We start from the raw sequence: 14,279 nt of genomic DNA, 5'->3' as shown, positions 1-14,279 counted from the left end.
TTGTATGGTCAGACAAATCACGTGACATACCAATGACGTCAGTACGGAAATGACGTCATAATATCGATATCGATATCGATATCGAGAAAAAAGGCAAATATCGTATCGATATCGTATCGTTTTGAAAAACCCGTATCGTATCCTTACTCAAAACATGGCAGCATTTGGGAGGGAACTGCATTATGGGTGTGCGCGGAAATAACGTGAATCCCCGCGGGAATCGTGATTTTGCGTTACGCGAGATTTCCCGTGCTTTCAACTGATATAATACTTATTCCAAAGGCCAGGGTCGTACCTACGATTTTTTTGTCTGTTGGGGCAAACTCCGCACACCTTTAGTTTTCTTAATTTTTTTTTTTAGTTTATATTTTTTCTCTTTAGTTTTTGTTTTTTGTTTTAGTTTTCCTGGTGGGGGCAACTGCCCGTCCCTAGGCTTTTATAGATTGTGCTCCTAAAAGTGGCATATTATGCTACTAGCAGTGCTCAAAATTTTGCCAAATTATGCAAAAATTATGCCAGAATTCCCAAATTATGCTTCTGATTTCCGAAATTATGCTCACAAAATGACGTAGATTCTATACATAGAGGTGCGCAATAACGACACCAAATTATGATGTTTTTTAAATAAACTGTTGTTGTAAATTTATTTGTGTTTATGGCAGTTTATCACGGCCGTCAGCTGTCCAAATTAGCTGCTCGCATCTCTAAACCGTTTGTAAAATGCCTCCAACGACTTAACAATCACAATTGTATAGCTAAAACACGCATTGCAAGAACAAACTACCTAAATTTCATTTATTTCTGTAGAAAGTACACCATATTTACTACATTTTATGAATTTATGCTCCAAAAAGTGCTAAAAATTGCTAATTATGCCGTGGCAGTGCTCGTTTCACAAATTATGCTTTTTAGCTCCAATTATGCCAAAAATTATGCTAGCACAATCTATAAAAGCCTACCCGCCCCCCTGCCCCCCGCCACCACAGATGTACGGCCCTCGGAGCCGGCTCCTGACGGCCCTGTATTGCTTTAATTGTTTTTAAATTCTTTCCAACGAAGTGGCGAGCCCCCCCCCCTCCCCCCGCATCCACGCCCGAAAGTCTTAAGAAGTCCTACAGCCCGCCGAAAGTAACGAGGTTCAGGCGACATTAGTGTCTCACGCGGGAAACCAAATTAAACATTAATAACCAAAACGTCTGTAACGACAAACTTACTATTGTCCTGGATTTCATGTCAAAAGCTCTTCCCACCCCATTAGTTTCTTAATCCCCGCTATAAAGGAAGTGTTCGGAAAAGAATCAGACCAAATCAAGAGACAAAGACGTACAGTTTTAATGTATTCTGCTGCCAGACGAGATGCAGAGATCATTAAAGTTGCAGAGAGAGATACCTGAGCTAATGGCTAATTTTTAAACATTCAACTGCTAAGTATAAAGGTTCTTTCTTGGTCGAAATTATAAACTATGGTTTTGCTGCCTTTTGTTATTCGTTATAAACAACACTTTTCTGTCAATAAAGACTGGCGGCCTATTTACACACCAGTTACTTAAGACAGCCAATAGGAGACTGAGTAAATTCCAATAAACTCGCAAAGATGTGACAATTCAATAACGCTCTGTCGTTGAGTTTTTGTGCATAAATCACGCGCGCCATTTGAGCGAAGCAGACGTGGTTGCCATACACTGCCAGAAGCACGAAGTACAGATCAAAATGTCAACTGTGATACCCTCCGGAAAAAGCAGCAAGGATTTGCAGTCACAGCGCACGTTTGTAGAACAGTTACGTCGTGAACTGAAGGTTCAAAGAGTGAAGCTGTCACAGTGCGCCAACGAGCTGATACAATACTGCGAGCAACAAGGGAATGTCGATCCATTGGTGAGTCCAAAAGCTGGCCATGATAACCCGTTTCGTAACTCGGGAAGCAAGTGCGTCCTGTTTTGAACTGGACATAATCGACGAGCTGAGTATTTATTTTGCTGTTCTTTTAATTTCTCTTCTGACATTGGACTAAAGCGAACTGTATGTGGAGAGCGAGAGAAGGCTTCTGAGGCTGTTTAATGACCTTTGCTGGATGCCTTTTAACAACTTATGCGTGATTAAAGGTGAATGAGACAACAGAGTACATCACCTCAACTAGGCGAGTGTTTTTTGCTGCTAACTGAGCCTTTGAGAGGAGGGAAAGCCTTAAATCCAGACAAACTCAGCCAAGATGAAATTTCAAAGAGATGACTTTGTCACCAACGTTAGCACTTCAAAACCTTTCTCTAATTTGATTCTAAATGGCTGCGAACCACTGAGGCGGAGAACAAATTTAACATTCTTAAATGACTAAATACGGTTCATCGTGATGAACTCTACGTGAAAACTTTGACCCATCATGATTCAGCAGTCTTAAAACGCAACTTATTTTGCACTTTTCTCAGCGTAGCTTCAAAACTATGTAAGTTATGCTGAATGTTTGCAAGTACTATTAGTGAATATACACAAAAAGAAAATTAGTTTTCCTTTGTAGTTTATGAATAAAGTATAAATAGAAAAGGTTATGCAAATCCTATCTTAAAGACGTATCAATTCGTTTTATAGAGATTCAACACCTTTAATTAGAATGACTAAATCTTCTTGTTGTATCTGGCCATATTTTATAACCAAGCTTTCTAAATTGGTTTGTAAGTGGTTCAATCGATTGTTTACTGGTATTTACTTTGAAAGCGGAACTTTTGCTGCAGAAAAACACGAAATGATCCCTTTATTAAATCAAATAAATACTTTACGAAATCATCCAAACAACGATAAACCAGCCCCTTTGAACAAAAAAAAACCTTCCCTCACAATATAAGCTCCTTCCCTCAAAAAATTTAAGAGAAATAAGTGCCCGCATCCCGAAAATAATCGATGCCTTCGCAGCTTGTTTCGGTATCTTAAGCTCTTAACACTCGCTCTAGCCATCCTTTCATATTTTTTTTTCTGATGCGGAGCTTGCTTTAAATTGTATTTCAACTATTTTGTTACAGTATGCTTAGGAAGTTTACCTTGGAAATTTCCTATGTTTACAAAATCGATAATGGTTTAATTTTCTTTTGATATGCGGTCGCATACTGTACATATATATATAAAACAAGCATGCATGGCTTACTTTCAGCATTGTGAATTTCGTTAGTTCAACCCAGGCAACTCTAGCGGGAATCTGGGAAAGAGGCGTCTGGCCGAGGAAGATGTGAAGAGGAGGCTATATCAGTTCTCTTTCCCAGAACCGCCTGTCCCTCTTAGCCGGCGGGACCTGGGGCACAAGGAACAGGTGGCTTTGGGGACACTTGATTTGATTGGCTCGATTTTTATAGTTACTAGCCAATCAAATCAACCGTTTTAAACTCTCTTATAACAAAGATATTTTAAAACAGTTGATTTGGTTGGCTAGATTTTAAACTCCCTTTGTTAAAATCTGGCCAATCAATTCATGTGTCCCCAGAGCTCGTACTCCAGGCCCCACCGGCTTAAGAGGGTCAAGCGGCTCTTGGGTCGAGAATGAGGAGGCTTGCGAAGTTATATGGAGTAATTTAGGGCGAACAATTTTCGTTCACATGAACCTAGGGCCAAAATGCAAGCTCACCAAGAGTCTCTCGTGGCTCAGGGGTTAGAGCACCCAACCGGTATTCTGGGAAGCCATGGGTTCGATTCCCGTCGGGGAACAGATTTTTCCTTTGTCCCATGCTCGTGACATATTAGACATTACATCTTAATCATTTATCACCGAGCTTAACATTAACTATCTTTATTATTTATCAAAATAATTTACGTTCGTATTGCGAGGATGACTCAGACTTCCTTCAAGGAAGGCATGTATCCCATAGATTCCGTGAACAACAAATCGGACTGTTGCAACTCACAAAGCAAGCTGGAACTAAAGATGTGTATCACGTGGGGTATTAAGGCCAATTACGTCAGTAACACGTCAGTCATTGCCTTGATGACGTATATAATTGGTTTATGGAACTTGATTGGCCGATAATGCTAATGATGTACATAAAAAAAGAATCAGGCAACCAATCAAACGCTTTCCACGTGGTGAGTACCATATAAGGCGTAAAGTTTCATCTCCTTTTAGAGTAGTATTTCAACTTAGTTACATAACAAAATGTTTAATTGGTATTCCTTTTTCTAGAAGTCAAATACGAGCTTTGAATACTGGTGAAATCGAACATCCAGTCCATTCACAAGGCACCCGATCGATGAAAAGCAACGCAGTTTTCGTTTTCTTTAAAAAAAGTTGTTTGTACATGCACGTGCAATAAACACCTAAACTCGTAAATGTGACCAATCAGGAACATTTTGGCGCTAAAAGCACGTGTTATGGACGTCACTGCCACGTGAACGTTATACAATATAAAAGTACTCACATGACCAAAATTTCGTCCTCGGCATTTTGCCTTCGAATGCGATCAGAGAGAACAATGAGTAAGTGTTTAGTTCTCGTTGCACTTTTTTTATTCGTTACTTTGTCCATTCTTGTCCAGGAAAGCTATGAAATCACAGGCATTTTCATTCCTCCTCCTCCCAAATGCCGACGACGGCGCAGCCGAGCTCGTTCATGTCGCCGAAGTCATGGCCGAATACTTCTCCCCATCTTCATGGTGACCGAGGAGCAATTCAAACAGGAAACACTCTTGAGGTACGATGGAACTATTTGGCGAATGTTCTGTTTAGAGGTGTTGAAATGAAAATCAGTCAATTTCATGTAAAAACTAGCCTTAATTCTGGGTTGGGTAATTTTTTTTTTCGGTGTTGACGCGTTTAAACTTTGGCGGCGGACACACAGCATTTTTGTTTGGCGAATTGCCTACTCAAACGTTTAGGCGAAACACTGAGAGAACATAACTGTTCAGTGCTTTTCTGTCCTGCCAATACTTCTGTTTTCATTATCTAATAGCAGATAAATACACTTCAAAAAATCTCTTTTTTGCGGTAGTATGAGTCGTAATACTGTACTTGTAGTCTTTTGCCAAAAGAATACCACCGGAACATCCAGATCGAAACATTCGGTTTCCCTCTTCAAAACGTTGCTTCGATGAAAAAATTCAAATCAAATTTTAGGATGGAAGCTAACGTCCTCACGGTCCACCGCGCGAAAAACTTAATCCTTAAAAACGAGTCTAGCCACGCCAAAAAATTTAAACACAGTTGCGTTGAAATGCCTTCAGGGTTGACAAAGTAATATTGACATTTTACAATGGATAAACTCAATAATTTTATTAAGCGTTGACTTTGTCTTACACTCACATCCAACGTTTTTTTTTTGGAAAATTTCTTTCTATTTATTAACTCCAAGCACGACGACCGATTAAGCAAGGAATCGAGTCAAAAAACCTAAAAACAGATAGATCGCAAAATCACGGTGGCGGTTTTGACAACTGAGTTGTGAAACAAACTATTTCGAAGACAACGCAATTTTACGATTTTTTTTTCACTTTAAACACAAAATGATTGACTAAGAAATCCGTTGACGTCACTTATAAATCAGCCAATGAAAAACTCCCTTTAAATGAAACGCAAAATGATTAGCCAGAACTTTCATTGACGTCATTTCTAAATCAACCAATGAGAAACGTCGCGGCTTGCAGTGAACTAAACAACAAAGATTTTGGCGACACAGCTCATGTCTTGCAGAGCGATTTATGGACCGGCGCACAGCTTCGCCATTTTTACAGCCCGTTACATTTTGTCTTCAAGACCGTCTCCTTCGTTGTAACAGTGGAACATTGTAAGTCATTCGGTATATAAGAAACGGCCTTCGTAAATTGCCTTTCTCTTTCTTCAACTTTTGAAAATTTCACGTTGAAAACAAAGCTGCAAGTGATAGTTATGATTTTCTTCAATAATTTTAATTTCAGCGTAAGGTTACTAACCCTAAGTTTCTATTTCACCAATCAAAATGAGGATAAACATCAACCTTACTTTGACGTAAGCACACGTATCATTACATTGCGCGAGTGGGATATGAAGAGTCGAGTCATGTATTTTAACATTTTGTTCTTAATCGCTCTTAGTTTGGAAGTGTGATTTGTTGTATTTTTTGTTGTTTCCCTATTCATTTTGATCAAATCGAGATCAAAAACTAATTTATCTTCTGGTATTTTTTATTTCAGGGAAATTGTAGATGATAAGAATTATGACTGAAGAATACTTGATGGATTAAGTTACCCTTTATCATGCAAGCAAGCAGCAAGCAAAAGGCAAGCAAACAAGCAAAGAAGCAAGCAAGCCAGCCAGCCAGCCAGCCAGCCAGCCAGCCAGCCAGCCAGTCAGCCAGTCAGCCAGTCAGCCAGTCAGCCAGTCAGCCAGTCAGCCAACCAGCAAGCCAGCAAGCCATTAAGCAAGCAAACCGCCAAAGATTCGTGTTAAATTAAATGCTTTTAAAACTATTTTTTCGTTTGTTGCAGTTGTTCTTTTTCTCGTAGTTGTGCGGTGTTTGTTAAACAGCTAGTGTATGCACAAAGCTTGGTTACATGGCCAGGATACTGTATCTTTCAGACTTATATGCAAAGCAGTAGTAGACTAGTATTAACGAAAGTATTTGTTCTAGCCTGGCAGCAGGCTCTCTATTCAAGGCCGGGGAAAATTCTCTTTAACGCTAAAGGCGCGATCCTGCGCCTGTTCTCCAGCTTGTCACCTAGGAGGAGTTACTGTGAAATTTTATTTACCAAATAGAAGATGGTTTTCCATGTTCTGTAAAAAAATCATTCACGCTTGCGGTCTAATATTAAAAGCTGCTAGTGGATGCTCGAGCATGCAGCTGCTTTTCTCCTGTTTTCTAGACTCACAAAAATCACAAATAACGAATTTTTGTTTTTCAAAAACGATATGGTTTATACTCGATCAAACAAGCTTGAACCGGTTACGTTATGGAATACCACATCAGTTTCTCACTCAGATGTTTCAAAACATGTTCTTTATTTCAGTGTAAATTGTGCGCGTACACAAATATAGCGAGCGTGTTCGTTTCTTCAACTTTTTTCGTTGCACCTGATAAAAAAGCAAAGCAAATCAAAAGAAAATCCACGGTTTTCCCTCTTTCAAAAAATTAATTTGTCAATCGCTATTCCAGTACCATACTGTTTGTTTTTAGACCTTTTTCACGCTGCTTATTATTCTTTTATGTTTAAGCCCTCCAGACCTCATTTTGGAGTTCAGTTTCTTTTGTATTTTGTACATACTGACCAGGATTGGAGAGCAGATTAGCATGAACACACACAAAAAATAATAAATGGTGAGAAAGGTCTATTATATCGTGGCTAGCTTTAGCATACTTTTAAACTGGCAGTTAATGTTTTTCGGTCAGGGTGTTTTGAAAAGGTTCGTTATTTCAGGGTTGCACTGCGTATAAACATTTCAACAAATTTAAACGGAAAATAAAGTCGTGGCGGTTTCAGCAGATCCTCTGTCCTTTTAGCAGTTTCGTCAGCAGTTTTTCGTAGTCCATTTCTTGTGTTGTTTCCTTTCAGTCAATAATTGCAAAAACCTTTTACCTACAGAAAGAAAAGAGTCTTAATAGACATTTTCAAAACAACGAGCTAGTGCAAATACTAACACAATTAACCAATCAGAACACGAAATACATGCGACCTGCGCGTTGCATGTTGCATGTGAAATAGTAGCCCGGGCCAAGCGCGGGAAAACGTTCGTACGGAAGTCACGATTGGTTTTGGTTTTTGCAGGTTTTGTTCAGTACTGATTGGTTGAAAAACAAAAAGACGATTGGCTAGGGCACACGGCACGTGTAATTAAACTTGTTTAACTTGTTATAACCAATCAGAACTATTTTTTTAATTTACGACATAAATTGAACCTTTATGGGAAACTTAGTAGCAATAAGAGACCAGTCAGTATTTAAAGGGGGAGAGGCTGGTGCAAATGAGGGAGGCCATGTTCAAATTCTCCTGACCCTCCCCTTTTTTTGAAGCACATTTTTGCTGACCTTCCCTCCTCGCCCACTTCCTTGAAGCTTCCTAAGATGGCGTGCATAAATGTATGTGCCCCCCCTTTTCCCTGCATAAAAGTCATTGACCCCCTATTTGGTTCAGCCCTTCTCCTGTAAATAATAACTGGTCCATAAACATCAACGTAGAACAACAATCGCTCATGTTTTTTTATAAAGTAAAGTGCACGAGACATTAAGCAGGAAAACAGCGACACTCACTGAACCTCGTCCCCAGATTCTTTTCGGAAACTCATCGCCGAAAAGACCCTGGGGACGAGGTTGACACTCACTTACTCCTCGTCTGAAGAGCGGCCTCCTCTACGCTGGAATCCTCGATAACGTCCGTATCCATATTTCCCGTATTTCCCGCCGTATCCCCGGTATTTACTGGGCGATCCAGACTCGGAGTCAGACCCAGAACTTGATGATCCTGATCCTTTTCTTCCCTTGCGTCTTCTGTAAGGACGTCGTCGTGGTCCACAATAACACCGCCGTTTGTACGGGCTGTAGTATGGATCTCTGGTGGATGAAATAAATGATCGGTATTAAGGCGCGATGGCCTAATGGTTAAAGCTCTGGTCTCCGGATCGAACAGTCCGGGTTCGAGCCCTGGCCGGGGTCACTGTGTTGTTTTCTTAGACAAGACACTTGACTCTCACAGTGCCTCACTCCACCCAGGTGTATAAATGGGTACTGGTGAATTGACTGGTGGAGGGTAAACCTGCGATGGACTTGGCTCTGACTCGATCCTTAGAATTTGTACGGCTCTGAAGGGGGAATACTTACACCCAATTTTACCAGGATTTCGAAAGCTAATGCGAGAACGTACATTAAATTTTTCTACGTTTTTCTCGGGAATTTGCTTGTTTAGTTCGGTTAAAATGATTGCTCAACACAAAGTATTTAATTTTTTTATACATCTTTTTCTCAACGTACCTGTGTAACTCCATTCCAAGCTTTTCCAAAAGAGAGTTCCTTCTCATTACATTTGAATCATTTTCTTCTTGAATAGGAGAACCTGTAGCGAAGGTTGTTAATACAATTATAATCACAATACCAAGAAAAAACGAGCGCTCCATTTTGAAGAGAAATGTCCCTAGCTAAAGTGATGTCCGTCTTCGAATGGTCGCGCGAGATCCAGAAAAGATTTCCTTTTTTACCCTTATTCCAGCTTATATACAAAAAAGTAATATAAACGACTAATATCAGAAAACAACAGTTTCTGTGGTGACGTTTTTAAAATTAGGTTCCCCTTATGAGAAGTGATTAATATATCGTTTTAATCACACGAGCAATACGGGTAGTCATTAAAAAAAAAGTTTTTCCCATGAGAGCAAAACCCCCTAAAATATTGGCTTAGTAAGGCACAATAATAATAATAATAATAATAATTTATTCCTAGAATGGCGCGGATGGTCAAGATAAAGTAAATGGTCAAGATAAAGTAAATGTACAATTTCATTTTTGTTTCTTGGTCACAGGCAGAAGCGCTAGCTTTTCAACTATTTTTAATAAAAAAGCATTGCATTCACTTTAAATGTTTTGTAATCAGTCTTTTGGAACTCGACTCAAAAGTTTTCTTCTAGGTCCAAGCAGTATGCAGCAAGCTATTTACAAATTCTTGAAAATGACCCATTAAAAGCCGAAACAAAATCTCAAAAAATATTTACGCGTACGAATTCCTCAATATTGCAAAGTTTAGAATTCGAGACTGGAGCAAGTAAAAGCAATTGGCTTGAATAATGAAGTGATTTCCCCGACCTCAAATAATCGAACATTTCCCATTGACTGACATGAATGTGCATGAATTCAATATCAGGAATAAACTTCTTTGATGCAGATCAGAATACAAGGGTGTGTTTAAGCAGTTAAAGTACTTCTGTGAATAAAACGCAAACGATCGATACTTTGAGTAATAAAACAATCATTTAGGACTAAAATCCTATCCAGGGTGGATTAGAAATACTCACAGTTCCTTAATACTGTCCTAATGCTACGGAAACCGGGATAAGCTCCGGCCTGATGGGAAACTGGCTCGTCGCAGACTCAACCTTGGAACCCCCCATCAGAGAAGCCCCAATTCCCCTCTCCCAAGGATTACTTAGTGATAAATCGTAGCGTGTGTCAACTTTGTTAAATTGAAAATGGAAGCTATTACTTTAAATGTTCATGATGATATCGATCTTACAACCGTTGAGTAGGTTAACTGCCTTCTTGGGCACTGCGAAGTACAGTAATTTGATTGGCTGTTACATAGCTGGTCGTAATATCTTTCACAGAGTCAACAAGGTACAATATAAAGGTTAGAATTGAAAGTTCTGATTTTACGTATTGAGCTGTTTTATGTAAAGTGGTATCAATATGAATTTTAAGTCCCATAATTGTTCTTAAGATTTTTGACGTTTGGTTTAGAAATGTTCGTATGAAGAAAAAAAGAGGGTTTCGATGGTTCGGGTGGGAGGGGGGATTATTTAATTTTAGATAGAGAGAAAAATTCATATGAACATTCAAGCAATATTTAAAATATAGGCATGCACCAGGGCTTTGAATAAACCAAACATTCACACACGGAAATGATCGATGGCATAAGGAATTTATTTGAAAGAAAAATGTTTGGGGGTAAGGGATATTCATGTCGTATCCATTCGCAAATATTGCAAAATAATATTAAAATATAGGCATAGGCCTAGGATTTAACCAACCCAAACAATCTCGCACGGAAATGTCTGACAAAATAAGGAATTTATTTAAATGAAAAACGTTTAGACTAAAAGGTCTTAGAAATACTTAATTATTAAAATGTCGGTAAAAACTGTTAAAACTAAGATCATCATCATGAGAGTATGAGTTCTGCAGAACTTACTACAGAACTCATACTTTTAACAGCTTTTCACTGACATTTTTAATATTTTACTTGGCGAAATGTTCACAAAGAAATACTCATGCCACCTCTGTTCGCAAATATTTGTACAATAACGCAGAATTCAAAGACTCGAGCAATCTCGTACCCAGGATCTCTCTTCTTTCTTAAAGAGGCCAAAAGAAGGGAGACCCTGGAAACGAGTTTGAGGCGCGGCACTATGGTTTGACTCCACCGCGGTCAAACGACAGAAATATGCAAAAAAATAAGAAAAGTACTGCAAAGATAAGGTTTTAATTTTCACAGTTCAAAGTTCGATACATAACCGGTACCCTAAGGGTTTACTAAGTTTTTTGGAGCTTTACTAAAAAAGTTCTACGTGTTTGAAAATAGCGATATGCTGACTTGTCGGCGCCATTTGTCAAAGCACCTTTGGTTCGGATGCGAAACATTTAAAAAGTAAAAACACTGGTTTACCTGAGGGAATGGGATTATGCTTTCACTCGGCAATTATTTTTATCTATCCTTGCTCGTAATAACACTTCAATTTGAACAAAAAACGGTGAAATGGAAAGAAAACCTGCCTGAGACGTTTGACCGCGGTGAATGGTTTGACAGAATTACCTTTGAAAACATTCCTCCTCCCAGAACCTTCTCTGGCGTTCATAGTCTTCATATCCTTACTACTTTGAAAAAAATCAAGCAAACTGAATCTTATTTAACGCATCATCAGATGAACTAAGCAGTACGCGAGAGCTGACATATCTGTCTGCCAAATCATCGAAAACATTTCTCGATTCCCATGAAAATTTGAGCAATTCAAATTTCAGGAAGGAAATGAAAGCGCGATTGACATCTTTGATCATGAGTGATGTTATGCAACGCCAATAAACTGGTGGAAATGTCCGTTACCAAGGAACTTTTATAATAGTAAATACCGTTTAAAGACAAAGGAACTTCGTGGATACATGCAATTTATAATATTTTGCTTTCAATTACTGCGCGATAGGCACCTTGAAACAACATAAAAGAACCTAATTTACAATAACTTAGTCTCCCACTCACCCTCTCTACCTCTCTGAACTGAAGGGGAGTGAGAGCCGGGTAGGGGTGGGTGGGGCGTAGGGGCAACACTTGCATCATTATAACACAACCGCTCACAAGCTGTAAAAAGGACTCTAGTAAAGGGGCTATGTCATGCAATTTTAATCAATTTTGGCACTGACCAACTGTTCATAAAATTAACTGAAATATCACAGTAGCGTCTTAAAACTGAAGAGGAACTTAAAAGAAATACTAAAAGGCCAAAAGGGGCATGGATGGGCAAAATTCGAGAAGATTATAACGGATTGCGTTCGGGTAAACTCCAAAAACGTTGGCCCGACTTTTTTCAAGTTTATCTCAATTTGTAAAGTGTCATTTACAATGCTCGAGAATCATCCATATCTGTTATGTGGCCGTGATTTTGCCAATAAAAGACTAAGTTTAGAGCTCTTAATCACGGAAATAAATAGGATGGTCCCCGCTTCTGTTTTTCGGGCCAAAGTTCAGAAGGAAATTACTGAGTTAAGAGTTGAATTACTTCTCTACTTTCCAACTTCTAACCTACTCAGAACTCAGACAAATTTATTTGTTTGAATTTTTATTCGTGTATGAAATTAGAAACGATTTCTGACAATTCTACTTTGGACACTGCTGTTATTACAGTTTATATGCAAAGATCGCACTTTTTATAATTATGGACTTCTGAGTATTATTTTTGCAAAGCAAAATAATCAGTTTCAATTGTACCTCGCGACGTTTCTGGCAACTTAGGTTTGCTAATTTTGGCATACGGGCGCAAGATTCGCTATTTGGTGTGCAGTGCTTGCTGGTTGATCTACAGAGTCTCAGGGCGAATTCTGGCAAGTCAACACACCAGGCAATTCTCTTAGTTCCTCGACTTCCGAGCCACGCGCACGTGCAACATCAGCGATGTCTCGCTGGCGGGCGACTGCATTGCATGCTAGGTGGTCGGCTCTGGCAAGTGTTCTCCCATCGTTGAGAGCAGCCATTGCGAAAATCTGATTCGGGGCAGTTCTTTCCTTCAGCATCTTATGGTGCAAAAATGGAATAACCACATAGGTAAACTTGGCAATTGTTATTGCCAATACCTGCGCTGCTTTCATTTTAGCCCAATCAAATCCTCCAAATCGCACCAACAGATTGCATATAGAGGCGGGTAACCAACAGACAGCGAATATGGCGCATGATCTGTAAGTAAAGTTAGTTATTTTGCGTTCCCTGCGGTCCTGAACGGAGTTTGAATGCGGAATTGGAGAGGAGCGCAGCTTTTTTAAGATGCGAATAAAAGTTATCACAATAGTAAGAAAGGTAGCCACGTTTTGCAACATAGCACTCGCAACAACATAGGTTGCAAAACTATTAATGGTCGTTAGTTTCCCAGGAAGAGTGTACGGATCAAAATTTCGACACACAGAGTCACTTGCAAATACCTCAAAGAAAACAAAAACCGAGGTGAAAACTAAAGCTACACACCAGGTCACAAGAATAACTGTTTCGACATTGCGTGGAGTGATGCGCCGATGAAAGGGACGCAAAACACAGTCTTGTCGATCGATTGCCATCAGTGAAAGTGTCATGGCGTTGAGTTTGATGCAGGCGAAGATAAACGGGGTTATAATAAAACATAACACTTCGGGTACTTTAAAATTTAAAACGTTGCTAATTACGATCAAAACTAACCAGCCAAAGAAGGAAACTAGCGAGGAAAGGAAACCAACCACCGACAAACTAGCGAACAAGTAGTGCGGAACTTTGCGCAGGTCTCGACGTTTTCGAAGAAGAAGGCAGGCGCGTCCGTTACCAAAGGTTCCTGCCAAAAATCCAATGGCCAGGAGTGAGATGTCAGCAAAGATGACACCCCGGGAAACTGGTGCAGGAGAAGGATTTTCTATCGACGAGTGGTTCATTCTGGTTCTCGACTGGATGTGCTGGTTTTTCGTCTTTTCACTTCTGTGCTAAAACGGTTAGCTATGATTTGTATTGAGTTAGGCTGGTTATTTTTCACCTGCATTAGGAGAAAATATTCTCACTGATGAACTCAAAGGCTGCAGTCTGCTCAGCGTTTGATTGGCTCAAAAAAAATCGTGTTACTTATTTTAGCCAATCAAAGTCGGCAAGTTTCTGTCTTTTCAACTAATTAAGAACGAAACACTGGGAACGTCACGAAATTAAAAAAGTAAGTTTCAGTTCGGTTTATCTGTTTTTGTTTTTTTATTTGTTTTTTTTTGTCAACTATCGTTAAATGAGCAAAAAAAAGGTACATGCATTTTGCTCTCTTTAATCATTCAAACCCGCTTGCCACGATTTTCGTGCAACCACTGTGGTAGCTTAGGCCTAGTTACTGTAACTATAAGATTTACAGATGACGAAAAAACTATTTAG

The 14,279-nt window shown here is 39.3% G+C and overlaps 2 protein-coding genes across 4 annotated transcripts; both read right to left on the bottom strand.

Moving 5' to 3' along the window:
- Positions 1–6,924: 6,924 nt before the first annotated feature.
- Positions 6,925–9,103, bottom strand: LOC144665890 (uncharacterized). 3 transcript variants are annotated; one of them, XM_078527172.1, is made up of 3 exons: positions 8,909–9,103; positions 8,259–8,491; positions 6,925–7,513 (listed from the first exon to the last, which is right to left on the bottom strand). In XM_078527172.1, exons 1-2 carry the CDS (start codon positions 9,049–9,051, stop codon positions 8,263–8,265), a joined length of 372 nt encoding a protein of 123 aa, XP_078383298.1. In that variant the 5' UTR covers positions 9,052–9,103; the 3' UTR covers positions 6,925–7,513; positions 8,259–8,262. The 3 variants fall into 3 exon arrangements, with proteins under 3 accessions (XP_078383298.1, XP_078383299.1, XP_078383297.1); XM_078527173.1 differs by having other exon boundaries at positions 6,925–7,520; positions 8,263–8,491; XM_078527171.1 differs by having other exon boundaries at positions 6,925–7,520; positions 8,267–8,491.
- A 3,618-nt stretch (positions 9,104–12,721) lies between these two features.
- LOC144665052 (neuropeptide Y receptor type 2-like) lies at positions 12,722–13,804 on the bottom strand. Its single transcript, XM_078526231.1, has one exon. It carries the CDS (start codon positions 13,802–13,804, stop codon positions 12,722–12,724), a length of 1,083 nt encoding a protein of 360 aa, XP_078382357.1.
- Between the last annotated feature and the right edge of the window lie 475 nt (positions 13,805–14,279).

The sequence above is a fragment of the Oculina patagonica genome, chromosome 9, assembly GCF_052425735.1.
Source record: "Oculina patagonica isolate OP01 chromosome 9, crgOcupat, whole genome shotgun sequence".
In the NCBI taxonomy this organism is placed as follows: Eukaryota; Metazoa; Cnidaria; class Anthozoa; order Scleractinia; family Oculinidae; genus Oculina; species Oculina patagonica.
This window is presented reverse-complemented; position numbering and strand designations above follow the sequence as displayed.

What these genes read in the sequence shown, in the direction of transcription:
- LOC144665890 (XM_078527172.1), bottom strand. Translation starts at nt 9,051, where the DNA reads ATGGAGCGCTCGTTTTTTCTTGGTATTGTGATTATAATTGTATTAACA. An exon ending in CTTGGAATGGAGTTACACAG is followed by an intron (nt 8,492 to 8,908) that starts GTACGTTGAGAA and finishes TTCATCCACCAG; the next exon opens with AGATCCATACTACAGCCCGT.
- LOC144665052 (XM_078526231.1), bottom strand. Translation starts at nt 13,804, where the DNA reads ATGAACCACTCGTCGATAGAAAATCCTTCTCCTGCACCAGTTTCCCGG.